The sequence below is a fragment of the Takifugu rubripes genome, chromosome 21, assembly GCF_901000725.2.
Source record: "Takifugu rubripes chromosome 21, fTakRub1.2, whole genome shotgun sequence".
Lineage (NCBI taxonomy): Eukaryota > Metazoa > Chordata > Actinopteri > Tetraodontiformes > Tetraodontidae > Takifugu > Takifugu rubripes.
The window spans coordinates 12,406,156-12,424,174 of record NC_042305.1 but is presented as its reverse complement, the minus strand read 5'-3'; the positions used below and the strand labels follow the sequence as shown (position 1 = coordinate 12,424,174).

The 18,019-nt window shown below is 46.5% G+C and overlaps 1 protein-coding gene across 1 annotated transcript; it reads right to left on the bottom strand.

Moving 5' to 3' along the window:
- Window positions 1-355: 355 nt before the first annotated feature.
- LOC115247532 (pikachurin-like) lies at window positions 356-14,189 on the bottom strand. The gene is made up of 25 exons (XM_029829547.1): window positions 14,074-14,189; window positions 11,623-11,732; window positions 10,787-10,873; window positions 10,071-10,097; window positions 9,808-9,925; window positions 9,594-9,729; window positions 8,083-8,249; window positions 5,908-6,017; window positions 5,579-5,819; window positions 5,133-5,324; window positions 4,931-5,031; window positions 4,745-4,845; window positions 4,368-4,512; window positions 4,081-4,270; window positions 3,716-3,841; window positions 3,354-3,597; window positions 3,162-3,273; window positions 2,686-2,802; window positions 2,377-2,557; window positions 1,972-1,995; window positions 1,724-1,802; window positions 1,454-1,597; window positions 1,165-1,248; window positions 864-967; window positions 356-698 (listed from the first exon to the last, which is right to left on the bottom strand). Exons 1-25 carry the CDS (start codon window positions 14,177-14,179, stop codon window positions 547-549), a joined length of 3,198 nt encoding a protein of 1,065 aa, XP_029685407.1. The 5' UTR covers window positions 14,180-14,189; the 3' UTR covers window positions 356-546.
- Window positions 14,190-18,019: the final 3,830 nt, after the last annotated feature.

The window sequence follows — 18,019 nt, the reverse complement described above, 5'->3', positions numbered from 1 at the left end:
GGAGACCTCACCGGGAAACAGAGCATGAAAACTAAAAAGGAGGAAACAATTTGGGCAGCTGAAAACTTTAGCAGTCAAAACTAGCACCTTTATATAAAAAAACAAACTGACATCAATCCCATGTTAAAAAAATCAAAAAACAAATGTAGCCTACAGACTGAAAAACACCACAAACAGCAAGAACAACAGACATCCTCTAGGGCCTAGAGTCTGGGCAAAAGAAAGAAAAATCTTCTACAAAGATCTCAGGTGCAGGAGAACTCTCTGACGACTTGGTTCTTCCAGCGATCAAAAAGAGTAGAAAAAAAGACATAATCTAAATAAAGACAGGATTCCACCACCCCCGCAGAAAGAAACGTCCTTCAGAACAACACTAAGCTGCATCCGGACAGCATTTGTGCTTTTTACTGTTCCTGTTTCAACCCTGATAGCCCTGAATGCTAACACCAACAAATCCTGCCTCTTCTGTTCGGTCCGTTTCCTTTGGTGCCGCTTGGTTGTATCGGCAGGTCCAGCTCTTCCCTCCAGCTGAGGATTGACCGTTCTCTAGTTGGAGCATGTGTTGATGTTTTTGCCGTCGGCGGCGTCCTCCACCAGCGCTAAGTGGTAGTCGGTGGAGAGGGTGAAGTGGGACACGCAGCCCACCAGGCCTCCGCTGTACTGCCTGTTGGTGTGCAGGGAGATTTCCTTCATGCCACCTTCAGGGAGACAAATACAGACTATTGAGAGCTCATCCACCCCCCAGCCTGTACAGCTACTAGCAGACTGCTGCGTCATAGTAATAACATGATTAACAGTGTCCGTGTGCAGATGATGCTGAGGAAGAGGAGCATGAGGTTGGGGCAGAAGTGAGCCTCACGTACCAATATATAAGGGACCGTTGATGTTGAGTTGTCGCATCTTTCCGGGTGACCGGCCTGTTTTTGCTCCGTAGTCGTCCACGGTCAACTTCCCTGATTGGCCGTCCCTGAGGAGATAAGTGGACTTCCTGTTTTGGGCTCATGCGCTCTTAAATGGACCTCAATGCAATGCTAGGTAGGGCTTTAAATCCACGCGGAGCCACTTGTTAAACTGAGTTAAACTGAGCATCGAGCAGCAAGGTGAGCATGTGTGGCTGGGACAGGAGTATTATTGTGATTATTATTATTATTATTTAGAGTTTACCTCACGGCTTTGACTCTGTGCCATTTTCCATCATTAAAGGTCCCGTTGACGGCAATATTAGCGGCGCCGCTGCCCAAGTTGTAGCTGAAACAACAAATGTGCCGAAGGATTTCATGTTTGAAACCACCCTGATAAACCTTCTTTTAAAGGCCAAACTCATCCCGCAGTAATTCCATCTCCCATCTGAGTGCATGTCCACCCCTGACCTTTAGCTCATGTGTACATCTCTTTCTTTTTAGTTTGCTAAAATGCACATCTGTGAAATTGAGCCCTTGTAGTGTCTAAATACCTGAAGATTAGTGCACCGTCCTGAAGACCCATAGACAGGAAGTCACTGTTAGCCCTCATTGGACTGTCTCCTCGCCATAGCAACAAGCCACTCATGGCCGTGCTTTTGAAATGCATAAAAAGGTTTGTCCTAGATCCAGACACCCTGAGGAAAACACAAAACAAACACAAACAAATAATGGTGAATGAAGAAAATGATCTTCTCTGGGATAAACAAATCTATAGGGAAATAAGTAAATCTAAAGAATTTTGTTTTTATTTTGTATTCTACCGTTTCAGAATGTCTCTGTTGTCATAGGTCAGGTAACTTCGGCCAATGAACTGCGGGATCTCAATGGCTTCGGTCACAGCTTGGAAGACAAAAGATTGCGTTTACTTCACTTTGTCACAAGGTGGCAGCACCAGCGAACATGTGGCTGGTGGGCAAAACTCAGAGAGATAAAGCAAAGAAGATAAAGGATCCGCGTGGTGCACAGGTAACTAGACAGCAGGTTTTAGAAAATTTAGAGGGTAACTTACTGTTCAAACAATAATTCCCACATTCTGTTCAATGGAAGCATTAAAACAGAGAAGGCATAAACAAGTTAAGGGGGTGAGGTTGCCCAGTACACAAGGTTATTTCCAATAACGTGGAAAAACTGATTTAATCCTTAAAAGAACGATGCTGCTGCAAGAGAGAGGCACTTTTTTACAATCCATTTATGATTAGCCTGATAAGCATTACGGGACTGGTTGAATGAAGAGAAAATGAAGGAACACACCCAGAAGACCTCAGGACCTCAGACGATTTATGTATAGACCTTATATACACTGGGCAGTTTCAAGATGTTCCTGTTAATCCTTACACATATATCAACCCCGTAAACAAACAAACAAATCCATCTGACTGATGCAGACTCATAACTCAAAACCTCTGCAACTGACCTTTCTGACAGTGCTTCCCATCATAACCCAGCGGGCAGTCGCATTCGTAACCATCCCACTTCGGCCTACAGGTTCCCCCATTTGCACACGGACTTTTCACACATGGGTGCACCGAATTCATCACGTTGATTCCCCCCGCGGAACCAACTGTAATCGGGATGGTGCGATCGTTGAGTATCAGCTGGGGCGGAGAAATCAAAGGAGATGGATGAGACAGAGGAGGGGGGCAATAAGAAAATATTTTAGGGATTAATTTTAGGGATTGAGCGTCTTGTCTGCCCTTGAAGCTCAGTGGGTTGAGGGTAATACCTTCTGAATGATTCCAGTGAAGGGCTTTTTCACTCCAGCCGACTTCTTGGTTTTGTCATATTCTGGTACTCCACCGATGTACAGAGGTGAACTGCACTTGATCTGAGTGAAAGCCCCCTGAGGAGGGAAAAAAATCACTTTTGATGAGCAAAACTTTAGGGTGGTGAGCAGAGATAATAAACGTTAATGTACAATATCTTACACACTGTTTGGAGCACCGAAACAGCGAAAGTAATTCAAGTGCAACTATTTTAGAACATACGCTGAATTTCCATTAGATTCCACCAGATGTCGCTGTTGAGCAGTGACAGTCAAGTGCTTTTCTATAACAACGCAGTTCACATTCACACACGTTTGTCGGGCTGGTGAAAATGATAATGGCTGTGAACTGTGACACGCTTTTTCCAGAAGAAGACCCAACCTCAGAGAGCCTGAATAAATCTAGAGATGCTCTCTGATAAAAATAAATAAAATACCTCTGCAATGCCTTCCACTGGCTTCTGGCTGTCCACCTGGAGGATGCCACTCTTGGCGGTGCGGGAAACCCTCAGTTCATGCCAGGCATCCATGCTGATCTGTTCTATGCTCCTGTATCACAGAATCAACAGCCATCTCCTTAGAATATCCTCTTTGTGAAGGAGATGGAAAATAATGTGAATTTACTAAACCTGATTGTAGCTCCCCCAGAGCCGCAGTCGAATCTGAACTCTACGTATCTGTCCACAAGGTTGATAGCCAGGAAATCACCGCTGCCTGAGTCGTCGCTGTAAAGCAGCGTCCCATCCGGCACCGACGGACGGAACGTCAATTCAAACTCCATAAAGGACAGATAGCTCTGAGAAGACTGAGGCCAGGGGACGACGGCGTACGAGTACACCGTCTCATTGAAGAGAGGTGAGGACAGCAAGAAACCTGGACAGATGGAGACAAGACAGGGAAGGCAAGTGGTCCATTAGAGAGATGAGAAAAATCTGCCAACAGCCAAAATGCACTCGTAATGCAGAGGAACTCAAAAACACTGTTGACTCACTCTCCTCACAGAGACCTCCCTTGAACCCGAGCGGACACAGGCAGATGTAGCCGTCAGCACGACTCGCAAAGCAGACGCCACCATTAGCACAGTAGACCTGGTCACACACGCTGTCGCTGCACTCTCCTGCACGGGGAGGCACGGAAACAAGGATTTAGAGTACAGCTAAATGTGTGTTTGCAGTTCAAAACAAAACAGCCTGTGCAAAATCTGAAAATAATCCCAAAGACACTTAAAGAAGCTCTAATATAGTGTTAAGTTTTACTGAACGTGATGTGTTGTATAATAAACTCCATCATCCGATTAAAAAGAACCCTCTAACCCTCCACACTAAGCAGTTTCCTCCCGAGACAGAGCTTCCTCACCTACATCGGCACCACTCAGAGCTCGGCCCACGGGCCAGGGTCTGATGTCCGTGAGCCTGCTGTTGATGGTCAGGCTCTGAATGCAGCCTACGAAGCCACGGTTGGTCCCCGTCGCCCTGGCCAGCCAGTAAGCGGTGGGAGACCCGCCCACATACAGTGGGGATCGGAAAGTGATTTTACTGTACTGACCCTGAAACAAAACGGATTTGATCCTTTAGTGCTCCGTAAAAGAGGCAGCGCGCGACCACAGCAGGCACGGCTTCAACGTCCGGACGTGTAATTGTTACCTGTGATCGTCCTGATATCGGGGTGTCATTGTCCATGCGCAGCCAGCCGCTCATTCCGTCCCTGAAGATTGTGACCGTGTGCCACTGACCGACAACGATGCGGCTCTCGCTGACTATCTGAGCTGCTCCTGTTCCACAGTTAAACCTGAAAGATGATGTGATCAAAAGTCCGATATTTCCCTCAAGAGTCCGATCATCACCTTTGATAAGAAACTGAAATATTCTGAAATATCGCTCAGTTTTAGTTGCTTGAGGCCCTTTCGTACGTGTTTGGAAAGGCTAAAAAAGAGTCTCCAGAACCACAGACTGAACCTGCTTCTTTTTTTAACCTCTTATTCATCACTTAATCTCTTATTCATCACACCCATGTGGTTCACCTGTAGTGCAGCTTCCCTCGCACCAGAGCCAGTGAGGTAAAGTCGCCACGGCCGTGTTCGTTCTCGCCACAGTACAACAACAAGCCGTCGTCACTTTCAGCCTGAACAGCAGAGCAACATTTACTGTAAAAAACAATAAACAAGCTATTGTTCCTCCTTTGCCACAAAACAACGCGCAGGGCGTACCTTGAACTCAACGGTGATCTGAAATGTCTGGTAAGAGTTCTTCAAGGGTTCAAAGGTCATGTGAGAATAGCCATAGAACTTGGGAAAGTTCACCTGCACCACTGAAAATGGACACACTGATTATTCCAGGCTCTGTAGGTCTCTTAAATGTATATTGAAAATGTGGGTGCAAATGTGAGACGTGTGTCGCCCCTGGTCTCACCCTCGGAGCAAGTGTCCCCGCGCCATCCCAGGTTGCAGTGGCAGCGCGAGCCGCCGCCGTCGTAGTCACTTAGGCAGAAGCTGTCCGGGGGGCAGACGGTGTCGTCGCAGGTCAGGTCGTACACTCGCGGCACGTCACCCCTCCAGGGCGACATGGTCGGGGGGGGTGGTGTGGTGGGGGGGAGAGGTGGTGCTGAGAAATTGGTGGCAGGAAAAACCGGAAAGTTACCGGAAAAAACTGGAGCTGCAGTGCGAGTGTATTGATCTGGGGTGAAAATGGCTCCTTTTCTTTGGAGAGGAATCAGTCATGTTGCAGGGGAAATATCCAGGACTCTCTATCCATTACAGAGCACGAGGATCCAAATGCTAAAGAAAATGCTAAGAAAATTCTAATGGCCCTAATTTTGACCTATTTGTTGGGAAAGGCCTGTAAAGACGCCACTTTGCTTTTCAAAGACCCAAAGAGCACGTACCTGGTGGTGGTAAGAGGAGCGGCGGTGGTGGAGAAGATCAGATCTGTGAAGGCTGTGAGGAGGGAGGAAGCGGCAGACGAGGCCGGCGGCGCGGTCCCATTGGGAGCAGGGACGGCGTTCATACGGTAGACCACGTTCCGGCCAGACGGCGGACCAGGGTGCGAACGCAGCTGAGACTTCCTGTTGAGCTGATTGATGCCTGGAAACGGCTTCAGCTGGGAAGGGTGGGAGCAAATGAACCTGGGTGAAGAGGCCCAGCTCAATTTGATGAATGTCCCGTTCTGAGACGTCGCAAAAACCCACCTCTTCGATGAAAATATCGTAATCAGAGTCGTCAACGTCGAAGCCGTCGTCGTCTTTAATCGAGTCGGTGATGTAGCCTCCGTAATCCCCACTGCCACCATCTGATGTGGCTGTATGGGAAAGAGCGTTTATGCTTTTAGAGGCTTTGTTGGATGTGACCTGTACCTGGTTTAGGATAATAAAGCATTTTTCATTTACAGTGTGCAAATACAGAACCCTGAAATTGAAATATAGTGGTGGGTCTGAACTGAGAAGGATTTTTCTTTTGACTCCATGACCTGAAGTAACCACTGTAATGACATTTCTGAGCTCATTTCTCCTGAATGTGGCAGATTGTTCAACTGCAATTAACATGCCAATCAGCTTCTGCCGCCAATCCTTTCTCACCATATAAAGTGTGAGCAGACAGTGGGACACAGTGGCCTCTGCTGAGCAGCGTGAAAGCATGAAGAGCTCTGAGTGCTTTTCTATTAGAACAGACAGCTTCCAGTTGTCACAAAAAAAAAGAATTCTACCGACACTGATAGAATTCGGGGAGAGACGCAGTAAATAGAAACGTAGCCAGAAAAACAATCACATATTTGATTGTTTTTTCACTGACTCAGACAGCCCTCAGTGAGTAAAGAATACACTCAGTAGCTGAACTTTAGCTCTGGGCTGTTCCAGTTTTCTTGAGTTTCCACCTTCATTAGAGCGCCAGCGCTCAGAGACAGGATTGAAAATTCTGCTACACTGAAGGTTCTAAAGAGCACAGTGGCCTCCATCATTGTAATATGGAAGAGGTTTGGAACAACCTGGACTCTTCCCAGAGCGGATCATCAGGTAAAACTCAGCGATCTGGGGAAAGGCGTTTTAACATGACGTGACCAAGGACCCGTGGCTGAGCTCCAGAGAGCTTATGGTCATGTGGAAGAAGGTTCCAGTAGGTCAACCATCATTGCAGCACCGATCCTCCAAGATGACCCTAAAGACACAGAGGTGCTGAGCTCTCTTCTCTAACCCTAACCCAGCCCTGACCATCACAGCACCCCTCCCCGTCGTGCCCTCTGTTGCCACGAAACCTTCTCCTTCTCCCAATGGTCCAAACACCTTACAGAGCTGGAGAAAATGAATGATTAAACCCTGATAGAGAGATTTAACTCACCAATTAGAGCAGCCTAATAACATTAAATCTAAGTGCTGGGGCTGGTGGCATGGGGGGGGGGGGGCAAAAGCCCTTAGCAAACTAATCTTCTGTTGTGTAACAATCCAAGTCAAGAGAGAGCAGCAACAAAAGTATGTCATTCACTGGAGTCCACCCCCGCAGCGGAGCATTGTGTGTGTGCATCCATCGGGGGTGTGGACGGGCCACGAAGGGGTCTGGCATCCTGTCCTTAATCCTGTCTGATGAGACTTGAATGTAACCCGCTTTTATCCCCTTCTCTATCTCTCCCTCTCTGCCCTTCTGCCCCTCTGCCTCCTTCTTGCTCTCTTCCTGCCCTCGAGCAGTCCAACAGGGTGTCGGTCTGGGTAGTTTGACGCCTAAATCCTCCGGCTTCCAACTCAAGATGCCACATGGACGTACATTCGCGAGCCCATCCAGACAAACTCCATGGTCCTGAAGGGACTCTTACCAGAGACAGAGTACCAGATCTGCTGGTAAATTCACATCATCGCCTAACTGTCTGAACAAAGAGATAATCGGTCTCCTAAAGCCCGATATGAGAAAAGATCCAGTCAGCTCACAATCCATTCAAACATTACTGTCTGTGATGAGTTTTAACACCAACCAGTCCCCCCCTCCCCCCCCCCCCCCCCCCCCCCATATCAAATATGATAATGTAAATGAGTGAGTGAGTGAGGAAACAGCGACACACTGCCAGGTGTTGTCCTACATACAAGCACGCGGCGTCCGTCTCCTCACTGTTTCATAATTGTCGATCAAATACAAAAACAACGCTAACGCCACTGGTTTTTCAAACCCTCCCCCCCAGAAGGAAGAGTGTCTCCACAGTAACAGGAAGATGGTAAATGTCAAAGCAAGCAGAGCTCGTGTGGGTCTGAGTGGGCGTATCTTTGAAACTAAACAGACTTTGTTTTGAAATGCGGTCGGCTAACGAGGGGCGAGCCGGGACGCGGCCTTCTCCGGTGTCTCGCCAGGGACGGGCACCTCCGAGGACAGCGTCGGGACCTTACCGAGGGTGCGCACAGGGCTGTTGATGTGGCTGGGCGGGCTGGCCCCGTGCACGTTGACCGCCCTGACGACAAACTGGTACTCTGTCTCTGGTAAGAGTCCCTTCAGGACCATGGAGTTCGTCTGGATGGGCTCGCGAATGTACGTCCACTCTGTGTCCATTTCAGGCCTGTGAAGGACAGAAGACGCATTTGATTTAGTGTCTTGTGTCTCACAGCAACGCTAAAGATGTGTGAGCCTGTTTCTTTGCTTTTTTCTTTCTTGTTTATTTTGGATTGTGTTGTCACTCACTGTCAAATGTCCCTGAAAGTAGCTGTGAGGACTACATAAATGTAACTCCCTCAAAATCCCAAAGAGCAACACTAACAGCCCATAGAGTGATTCTTTCTCTCATTGTCCTGACGACACATGTTGTATTTTTTTTTTTTTTAATTTTCGTCCCGATCATTTAGAATCTTGGTTTTAATTTTTTTTTTTAAATCCTCCGGCTTCCAACTCAAGATGCCACATTTTTGGTGCCAGAGTGCCTGGAGCAAAAAAAGGGATCAGCCATTGAGGTTTATCTCTGCCTGCTCTTTGTGTCTCCTCTCAACAAGGCCTCTCAGAGAGAACTGCCCTTTGATTTGGCTCTTTTGTTGGGAAAATGACCCCACATGCAGAAACACTGACTCACGTCTGTTTTCTGCCGTAAATGACACGAAGCTTACCAGCTCCTTTGTGTCATCAGACTGTTTCTGTTTTCATTTGAAAAAGATTCCTATTTTCTTTTGTGGAATTCCCTTGATGGGCTTTTTAATTCCCTTCGCCTTTATCCAAATGGGGTCACTAATTTCATTTCTGACCTTTAATCTTCTGAGACTTCAGACTGGAGGCTTGTGTCGACATCCCAACATTTGGGAGGCATCCTTTGTGTATTTGTGTGTGCGTGTCTCTGTGAGATATGCATTTAACTATCAAAATGAGGACATTGGGGGAATTTAGGATGTTCTTCTGGTCCTCATAGCTTCACCGGTGTGTTTAATGGTTAAAAATCAGTTTTAGAGTAAAGGATAGGCCTTTCAGTGGGATGATTCATTATAACAAAGCACTTAAAATGTTAGAATTGAATGTGTGTATGTGGATGGATGGATGGATGGATGGATGGATGGATGGATGGATGGATGGATGGATGGATGGATGGATGGATGGATGGTGCAGTAATGTTGCAGATTGTTTTGGGTTCTGCTTTGATCTGCACACCGACAGTTTGCAATAATTAGCCACTATAAACGGTCTAAACAGCTCATCGATGAAGACGGTGAAGCAGAGGCCTTTTTTCCCTTTTCCCCACAGGTCCATCAATGGAATAATTATCTGTGCTTTCGTCCAATTGTGAGGACGCCGCTTTTAGCCTGCAAAGTGGCTGCTTCTCCTCCTGGTTCTTCAAAAAGATGTGTCTAAATGTTGCATTTATGGACATATGCATGACGGGATTACTAAGGTTGGCGTGCTGGTCAGCTTAATTAAGACTCACCTTATATAAGCCACCAAGAAATGCAGCACGGGTGCACTTCCCTCGCTCTCTCCTGGCTGCCATGACAATGCTAGCTCTGTGTCTGACACGGCCACGACGGCGGGCTGGGTGGGGGGCGACGGGGGCATGCACGTATCTGACGGCACAGGCAGAAGCAGGAACGTTATCAGCAGCATGGTGAAACTCACAGCATCAGCCACTGAAATACGGGTACCATGAGAAGCGGTGCTGACGTCTCTGGGCATGCTCGGCCTCCCCTCCCCCGCCCAACCGTACGCGCCAACACTGACTCTGTACTTTGCGTTCACTTTCAGGTTGGCGATCTCCACATCCTGCGCGGCAGCGTCCGCAGGAGTCGGGGACCAGGTGTGGAAGACATAGCGGTGACAGGCAGCAGAGAGTGGAGGAAGACGGGGAGAACAATGGATTACTCACTGGAGGTGAACTCAAAACTATGGAAAAAGTTGAAATACTCACAAAGCTCGCCTGTCCATCAAACTGACCCTTGGGGAGATAAAATCAGAAGTGTTAATGAAGTCATGAAGACTTAAAGAATGTGTTCTATAAAATGAGAAACCTGTGCTGTTTGAACTGACATTTCACAGTAACAATGGCAGAACTTGGCATGAATATCTGCAGAAAGAAGCTGATTTGGAGACAGAAGGCGAGCTGTTACGAAATGATGCGATCAATATTCCAGTTCTGCTGCCATTTTGGCCGAGGGAACATCTGTTTATCCCATTGTGTGCTATATTCCACAAACTCTTACAAGCACCATCGAAGTTGATTGAACCTTAATGCATCATTGTAAGCGCGCGCATGTGTGTGTGTGTGTGTGTGTGTGTGTGTGTGTGTGTGTGTGTGTGTGTGTGTGTGTGTGTGTGTGTGTGTGTGTGTGTGTTTGTCAGAGAAAGACAGAGAGAATCAATACAGCTGTACTTGATGTCTGATTGTTCCAGAGTGGAGTAGATATTTCACAAACATAACATTTACGTTTGAGAGGCATTGACTGGATAAATGGGGATGATAATGAGGTTCAATATAGTTGAGATATGAGCCATATGCCCAGGCCTGTAAGGACTCTGTTTATAGTTTCGTCATTTCAGATTTCATCGGTCAGAGAATGACAGATTGCCATTAATGATTTTAATGTCACACAATTTCTTTGGTCTTGACAATGTGCAGCAACTCACAGTGGTCAACATGTCCAGACTCAGAGGCACCTCTGTCGAAGACGCCGCCCCCATTGGACGACCGTTCCTCACCTCAGTGTAGAAGACCTTCACGGACAGAAAGGCGCACACGGTCGTTTATGGCATCACAAGTGTGTTTAGTTCAGTATTATCAGAATAAACAAGGCAACATGAGGGGAGAAGAGTTCCAAGAGAAGATGGGCTGAGAGAACACAGGTTCTGCAGTGAGTCACGGAGAAACTAGGTAGCTACCTAATCCTCTTAGTGCAGACATATGGTCAAAGGCACACACACACACACACACACACACACACACACACACACACACACACACACACACATTATTTGTTAATGGGTGACTCAAGACTGAATTTGTAGAACACAAAGAAACAGGATTGCTAAAGATTATAATTAATTCCACCAGACTCAGGCAGGAAGAAAAGAGCGGGAAGCCAGAATGTCACATCATAAAAGTAGTGGCACATCGGTAAAGTGGGACAAATCTGTGGGCGAAACACCGGAACTCTCAAATTATCAGGCTTGTCATCAAGGACACTCGAATGGACGGCACTCCAGAACTCCGAGTGGAGAGAAGAGCAGATGAAATGGACATCTGTCCATAAAAAGGACAAAAATATATAACATCTGATGCACCAGAGAGGCGTTTTTTTCCCAAAGTGACAGCCTTTTTAGCTAATGCACGGTCTCAAAAGGAACGAGCAGGTGCACACTTTCAATTTACTGCTGATTCTCTCCCATTTTTATCCGCTTTTCCCTCCTTTGTGAGGACTCTCCTGCTGTCACCTGTCGCCAGCCGTAACACAGGAAATGACTACCTTGTACCCCGTGATGGTGCTGACGTGCCGCCGGGGCATCTTCCATCGCACGCTGAAGGCTGAACAGTTAATCGTCTCCAGCTGGATGTCTAAAGGAGGACTCAGACGATCTGTACCATGTAAAAGGAAGAGAGAAAGATGCAGGTGATGAGTTTGGTGTGTTTTGGAAACATTTGCTAGCACTAGATAGCTTGATCCTTCGATTTGATCCCGTGACCTAAAGATAAGGAGAGACTGCACTTCGTGAGACCTGAGAAGTCTCCGTCCATACTGACTGAGGCAGAGGGACAAACAGAGCCTAAAATTACGCATCTCCCCTCAAGGCAGCCATGCTTTGAGATATCAGATGGGAATAGGGGGAAAAAAGATGTGCCCATGAATGAAAATGTTTTTCTGACTCTGCTGGTATTATGATGGTAAATTCTATGAGGGCTTGAGTGACACTTCAGGAGATTGGGTCTGGGCTTCAGTGATCTACACACACGTGCGAGTCCTCTTACAGCAAAAATACAGATGTTGGAGTGAGCTCATCAACACCCCTGACGATGACCTGCGCGTGATCTGGGTGTGATGGTGAAGCCTGAGCACGTTGGCCCTCTTACCCCGTCCTTTGTTGTGATTCCCCCCCTCCCGCCTCCTTTGCAACCTTCTCCTCTGTCCTCAGCGCACCCCCCCCCCCCCCTCCACCTCCGGCCTCCTTCTTCCCTCATATCGGAGCGAGTGATTCGATATGTCAGCTGAATTCCCTCATCCATCTCCCCAAGGGCGCGGCCCAGTAAACCAAAATCTCAGAATTAGAGCGGGGACTTCTTAGATCTTCCTCTTTGGAGCCAGGGTTCCTGCATAATCTGAGAGATTTTTCTTTCACACGAAGTGGCACTGCAGCGGTAACCCGTCAGGAGTCCAACATCTGACACCGTATTATTTATCAGTGGAAGAGTCTGAGACTTAAACAAAACGATCAGACTCTTCAAATGGATTTCAATAAAAGGAAGCCCTACTTGAATTATAAACTGAGAGGTTTTTATTTAAAGACCACCAAACCTTCATAAATGTCACAATCATTAAATGTGTACGTATTGGTTAAGCCCACCTCCAGGCACCGCGGACCACTCAGAGCAATACCACCTTCACTGATTTATAGTTAGGAAAAAAATATCAATTTGTAGGTCGCTTCAGGAGCGGGTGGTGTTCAGGACTTTGTTCAAGGACGCTTTGACACGCAGGCAGCAGAGGCCAGGCGTCGAAACAATGACAAGTTCAAGTGCAGCGGGAGAAAACAGAGGTCTGTCAGCTCTGTGTTTCTGACTGTGGAGCTGCTGTAGGAAGACAAAAAACCCAGCCATCAATCAGACGCCGGTGCCGTGTTGCTCCCCAGCTTGGTTGAGCGACTCCCACAGTCAGAAGGAGAATTAAAAATGCATCTCATATTTTCACGTTCACCAGAGTATATAGAGTTCATACTGATGGAGCCCATTAAAATGTCTGATTCTCAAGCATTCCCACTGACATCTGAGTAACTGTAGGAAATAAAACTCCAATGATTCAGTAAATAATTCAGTATCTTATTTAGATTATAGTCATAAAGCTGTCAACACCCAGAACAAAGACCACCTTGAGGGGCCTTCATTCAGTATCGACTCCGTAGTAGCAGCACGGCTATTTAAAAGTGATGTTATTAATGTGGACACGGAGACGCGCTGACATTCTCCACACCCTGGGAACGACACCTTCCAGACCTCAAAACAAACGGATGCCGAGAAAAATTTAAATGTCACTAGAAGTCATGATTTTAAAGCCCCCCCCCCCCCCCCCACCCCCTGTGATGTTTCCTGGGCTGACAGACAGCTCTAAGGGTCATCCTGATGTGGCCCGTGGGTCAGAACGCAGAGAGAGGGAGAAAGACGACAGCGAGATTGACAGCGAGGGACGAGGAATGTGATGGGAAGAGAGAAAAGGAGGGGGATATAGCAGAAAGGGGTAAACTGCAGGTGACAGGAAACGTGAAGAAACAATCCAACATCCAGGGATTCTCTGCACAACCATGGCGGATCAGAGGTGTTCTATCGTTCTAAAACACATTTTTCACCTTCTTATACCCTGTAAAAGGAGTGAAATCAAACAAACGATCACTTCTTGCGGCGTGTTATTTATCGAAAGTGAGAAAATTACAGTTCTCAGAAAGGGTGGTAGTTTTGTGCGCCTGCCCTTTAGAGGAAGTGTCTCCAAACACGTTGCTGAGCAGCTTTTGTTGCAAAACAATGGCGATTTCCATAAATACTTCCCAATTATCACCATAAACTGCAGTTTACTTTGCTGATACCACTCAAACAAATTGCAAAATGACAAATGGACAGTACCATGCTTCATTCCATAATGCTTCCATCATTACGTTACAGGGTTTGTTTTATATCTTTATTTGGGTGTATAAAGGTCAGAGGCTGAACTCACCAGATCTCCGAACATTTGATCTTCTCGCAGAAAAACAAAGGGAGGCTGCAAATATTGAGAGGAGAAGTAAGTACAAAAGGCTCCTTCCTTTCCACGTAGATTCCATTTTTTCCCCTGGCGGTCGAAAGTTTAACCGGTCAAATGTTCATTGTTTGACACTCAAGCCCGTCGGAAACTGTGGATCCTTCCTCTGGTCTTTGTTTTCATCCGAACGGAAACGCAAACGCCATCCAAGCGCAGACGGAGAGTGTCCCAGAGGACAGGACAGCTACGCTTTGATACTGATAAGATTACAGTCTGCAAAAGATCAGCCGGTTTGGACGGACGGACCGGAACAGACGTCCGCGCAGTGCTCCGACAGGTGTGCAGGCGGACGGTGGGAGAGGGGCGTCCCGGCGACGCACGGCTACAACACCTGAGTGGCGGTGGACATTGTCAGTTTTTACGCACGGATCTGGTGTCGTGGCGTGACGCTCCGCTAAGCGACAAACAAGCGACGAGATTGACAGGCGAGTGCAGGAACGTGGGGCCATTTAGAGATAGAGGATAATAAGCCTCTAATCCGCACCGCGCACACAGATGGAGAGCGTGTCTTGACGCAGGAGCAGCGCAGACACTCCATTAAGGCACTGCGCGCGCGCGTGGGTGCGTGCGTGTGTGCGTGCGAAAATGAACAATGGGGAAAAGAACAATAAATCCTTTGATTCATGATTGCAAACGTTTCTTTGCACATAATACGTGACAACTCTCCGGTTGGTTGATTGAACACAAAAAGACAAATAGAGGACATTATAAGGTAAATGGCTCCAGTTTAAGGACCTGTAAATCTCTCTCTCTCTCTCTCTCCGTGTCTTTTATTACTTGAAAGTCCTTTAATTTTCAACAAAAGATCTGGAACAACTGACTCACTATGAGTCAACGACAGAATACGCAGACAAAACAAATGTAATTTGATAATGGTGATATAAACCATATATTACTTTATTCGTGACAATCTTAAATTCTAGAGATTATGTGAGATATGTGACAATAAATACCCGGGGCAGTTTTATTTTTTATTTTTTTTAAACTTTAGCTTAGAAATTACTCTTGAAATTTGTGTTTTAACACCACAACTCCGGAGCGAGCTCTGAATCTTTGTGTCTTCCTAGAGCATGTTACAGCGGTTGTACTTTTAGTTTTAATAATTTTCAAATAATTTTAATTTGATCTACTTGAACTTGTGGAACTTGTTTGACATTTCCTGCCACGCATAAATAAATAAACCCAAGCTTTGGAGCTGATCCTGAGCGCACTTTAACGTTTTAAAAGTTAAAGTGCGGTAAACACCGCCCACTAACGGCAAATAATGGTATTGCAAACAGATGTGTGTAAGTTGGTCAGCGCCTCTGGAGATCCAGTTGTTTACAAACTCACTCCGTGTGGTTGACCATAAATGTGAACAATAATGTCAGATATGTAAGGATTTCAACTGGCACACCATCATTATAATGACTTCCACTGGCTGAAACACAGGAGGAAACTCTGTGCAATGATCAACGCTCTTGACAGATATTGACTGTGTAACATCTCTGGGTAAACGCCCAGTGGTTCAGCTCAGCAGACGGCTTCCATTCCCACAGCTCCCGTAGCCCGATCCCCCCACCTCTTCTTCCCTCCAGGCTCCGACAGCACTGGAGTACATCTGGTGTGGATTACTGTGTAAGCACCGCTGTGGTTCTCCAAAGAGCTGATTTTTTGCCATGTATACATGAACCAAATGCAAATCTACAAACACTGAAAAAACAAGCATTGACATGCGTCTTTGACATGTAGTTATGCTGTATTTCAGAAAAAAAATGCTTTTTAAAAAAAAAATTGAATACTGGTAACTTTTCACCCTAAATGGTATAAGTAAGACCCAAGCCCTCAAACTCAGTTTAGCTGAGCCAACTGTGCTGCAGCTTCATTTTTCAACCTTAAAGACGTTCAGTTTCTCCTAACCCTGAGCCATAAATAGAGCGTAGTTTTGATGGGAAAATCCCAAGCTGGATGGGAGTGAGCAACAGTTTAGCAAAGGAAGAGAGAAGCCGTAATGTGAACCTGCATGATGGCGCGCTACCAGTGGTGCACCAGCGATGACTTTTTGTGTTGTAGGATCCAATCAGGCGGTATAATCAGAAGAAAGGAAACAAATTAGATTAAATTTAGCTGCTCTTTAGGTTTGTAATTATGGTTTCTATGCAGGAAAAAGCACGAATCGATGTTCATTACTCATTCCTAAACTTTGAGAATCACATCAATGAGTTTTCTGGAGTTTAGCAGATCATATTACAATCCCTTAAACCTGTAACTATTTATAAGATTTAACCGAATTGTTTTTTTTTCTGTTAATCAATTCACCAGCACTGGTGTTCTAAATGAGACCTCCATTCCAGCTGTCAACTGCTGGCTCTGGGGCTTCGTGTTGGCCTTTAATGGAGGGTGAATGTGACCAGTGCAATTAGCCTCACCAGTGAGTCCAACTGAAGCCCTGGAGGTGGCTGACGGGATCCAAGAGCAGATCAGCCCTCACAAGAGCGATAATCAACATCTGCTGGGCGTGTTTGGCGTAATTGCTTGAGGACATTGTGTTTCCATGCAGTTAATTGAGCGAGTGAGCGGGAAAGGGAGCCTCTTCTGGGTGATTAGTGCCCTTGCTTCTAAAAACAGTCACAGAAAATAACTGTGATGAATCTGCAGCACACAGGTGCTGAAGGTTTTTCCACGGCGGAAGGGTTGAAATACAACCTGACTGTGCACTGACACGGTCCTGCGGGAAATAATACACAAGGGCGCCCGGGTGCACTTGGATGTGCAGGACTTTTACATTCTCTGTTTTAATCTGGGGGATTGACTGCATTACATAAGGAAACAGCTTTAGAAAGTAGGCAGCAACATGTTTTCTTCTTCTGGAGGAATAGAAGATGCGTCATCTGCACGTTTGCTCAAGTCACACACACACACGTGCACACACACGCACACACACACACACATACACACTTTAATTAGTTTGTGCCACTCAGAGAACTTTTACATTCACTGAAGCCCCCTAAATGACTGTGATTCTGTTTTCTTCAGCTCCAGATATCTGAATCACATCTTCATCCATCTGGATTTTCAATCAAACAATGTCATGTGGTTTACATTACCATAGATTGTTCTGCTTACCCTGAACAAAGCCCTTAAAACTTTACAGCTGTGTGACTGCATCGACGTTGCTGAAGTGAAACTTTGTTTCGAAGAGGAGAAAATGACACAAAAATGGTTCATTTTTAACCCAAATTTCAGAATTAGCCATTTTTCTTCAATCTTCTGATGGTGTCAATCAGAAATGTGCTACCGACAGACTTCTAAACCCAGACTCCTCTGGGTTTTTACTCATGAGGGTGGTCCACACAGTCACTAGAAGAATGAAGCGGACCTTTGGTCTCCATCATTGTGATTTCAGGACTGAATGGGCAGAAATGCAATCCATCCACTCTCTAATTTCAAACAGGTTCTTGGGTCCAGGAACAACCGGAATTCCCATCACAGCATCGGGGACGTGGAGGGATATTAGTGGAAAGTGTGAAACTTCTTCCTCCCTCTCGGCCTCCTGAACACACAGACCGAGCCTCTCTTAAAACAGAACCCCTCCACTCTTACCAGACCTCGGGTTCAATCCGAATCTGGAGTCCGTCCCTGTGTTTTCTGGATGGGTGGAGACAGGAAGATTCAGAGGATGGACCGCCAGACGTCACCCGCGCTCCCAGGATCCCTGCCGGACCTCTCCTTCTCCTCTCAGAGAGCGCATTGAGGACTGATGGTGAGCAGGGACGCAGAGAGTGCGCGCAACCCGGGAAAAAGGCTTTAAACGCAGGGGATTCTTCCAAGGACATTTGCTCGAGTGGTTTAAAGAACAGTCCGGAAGGGGGACTTGTATTTT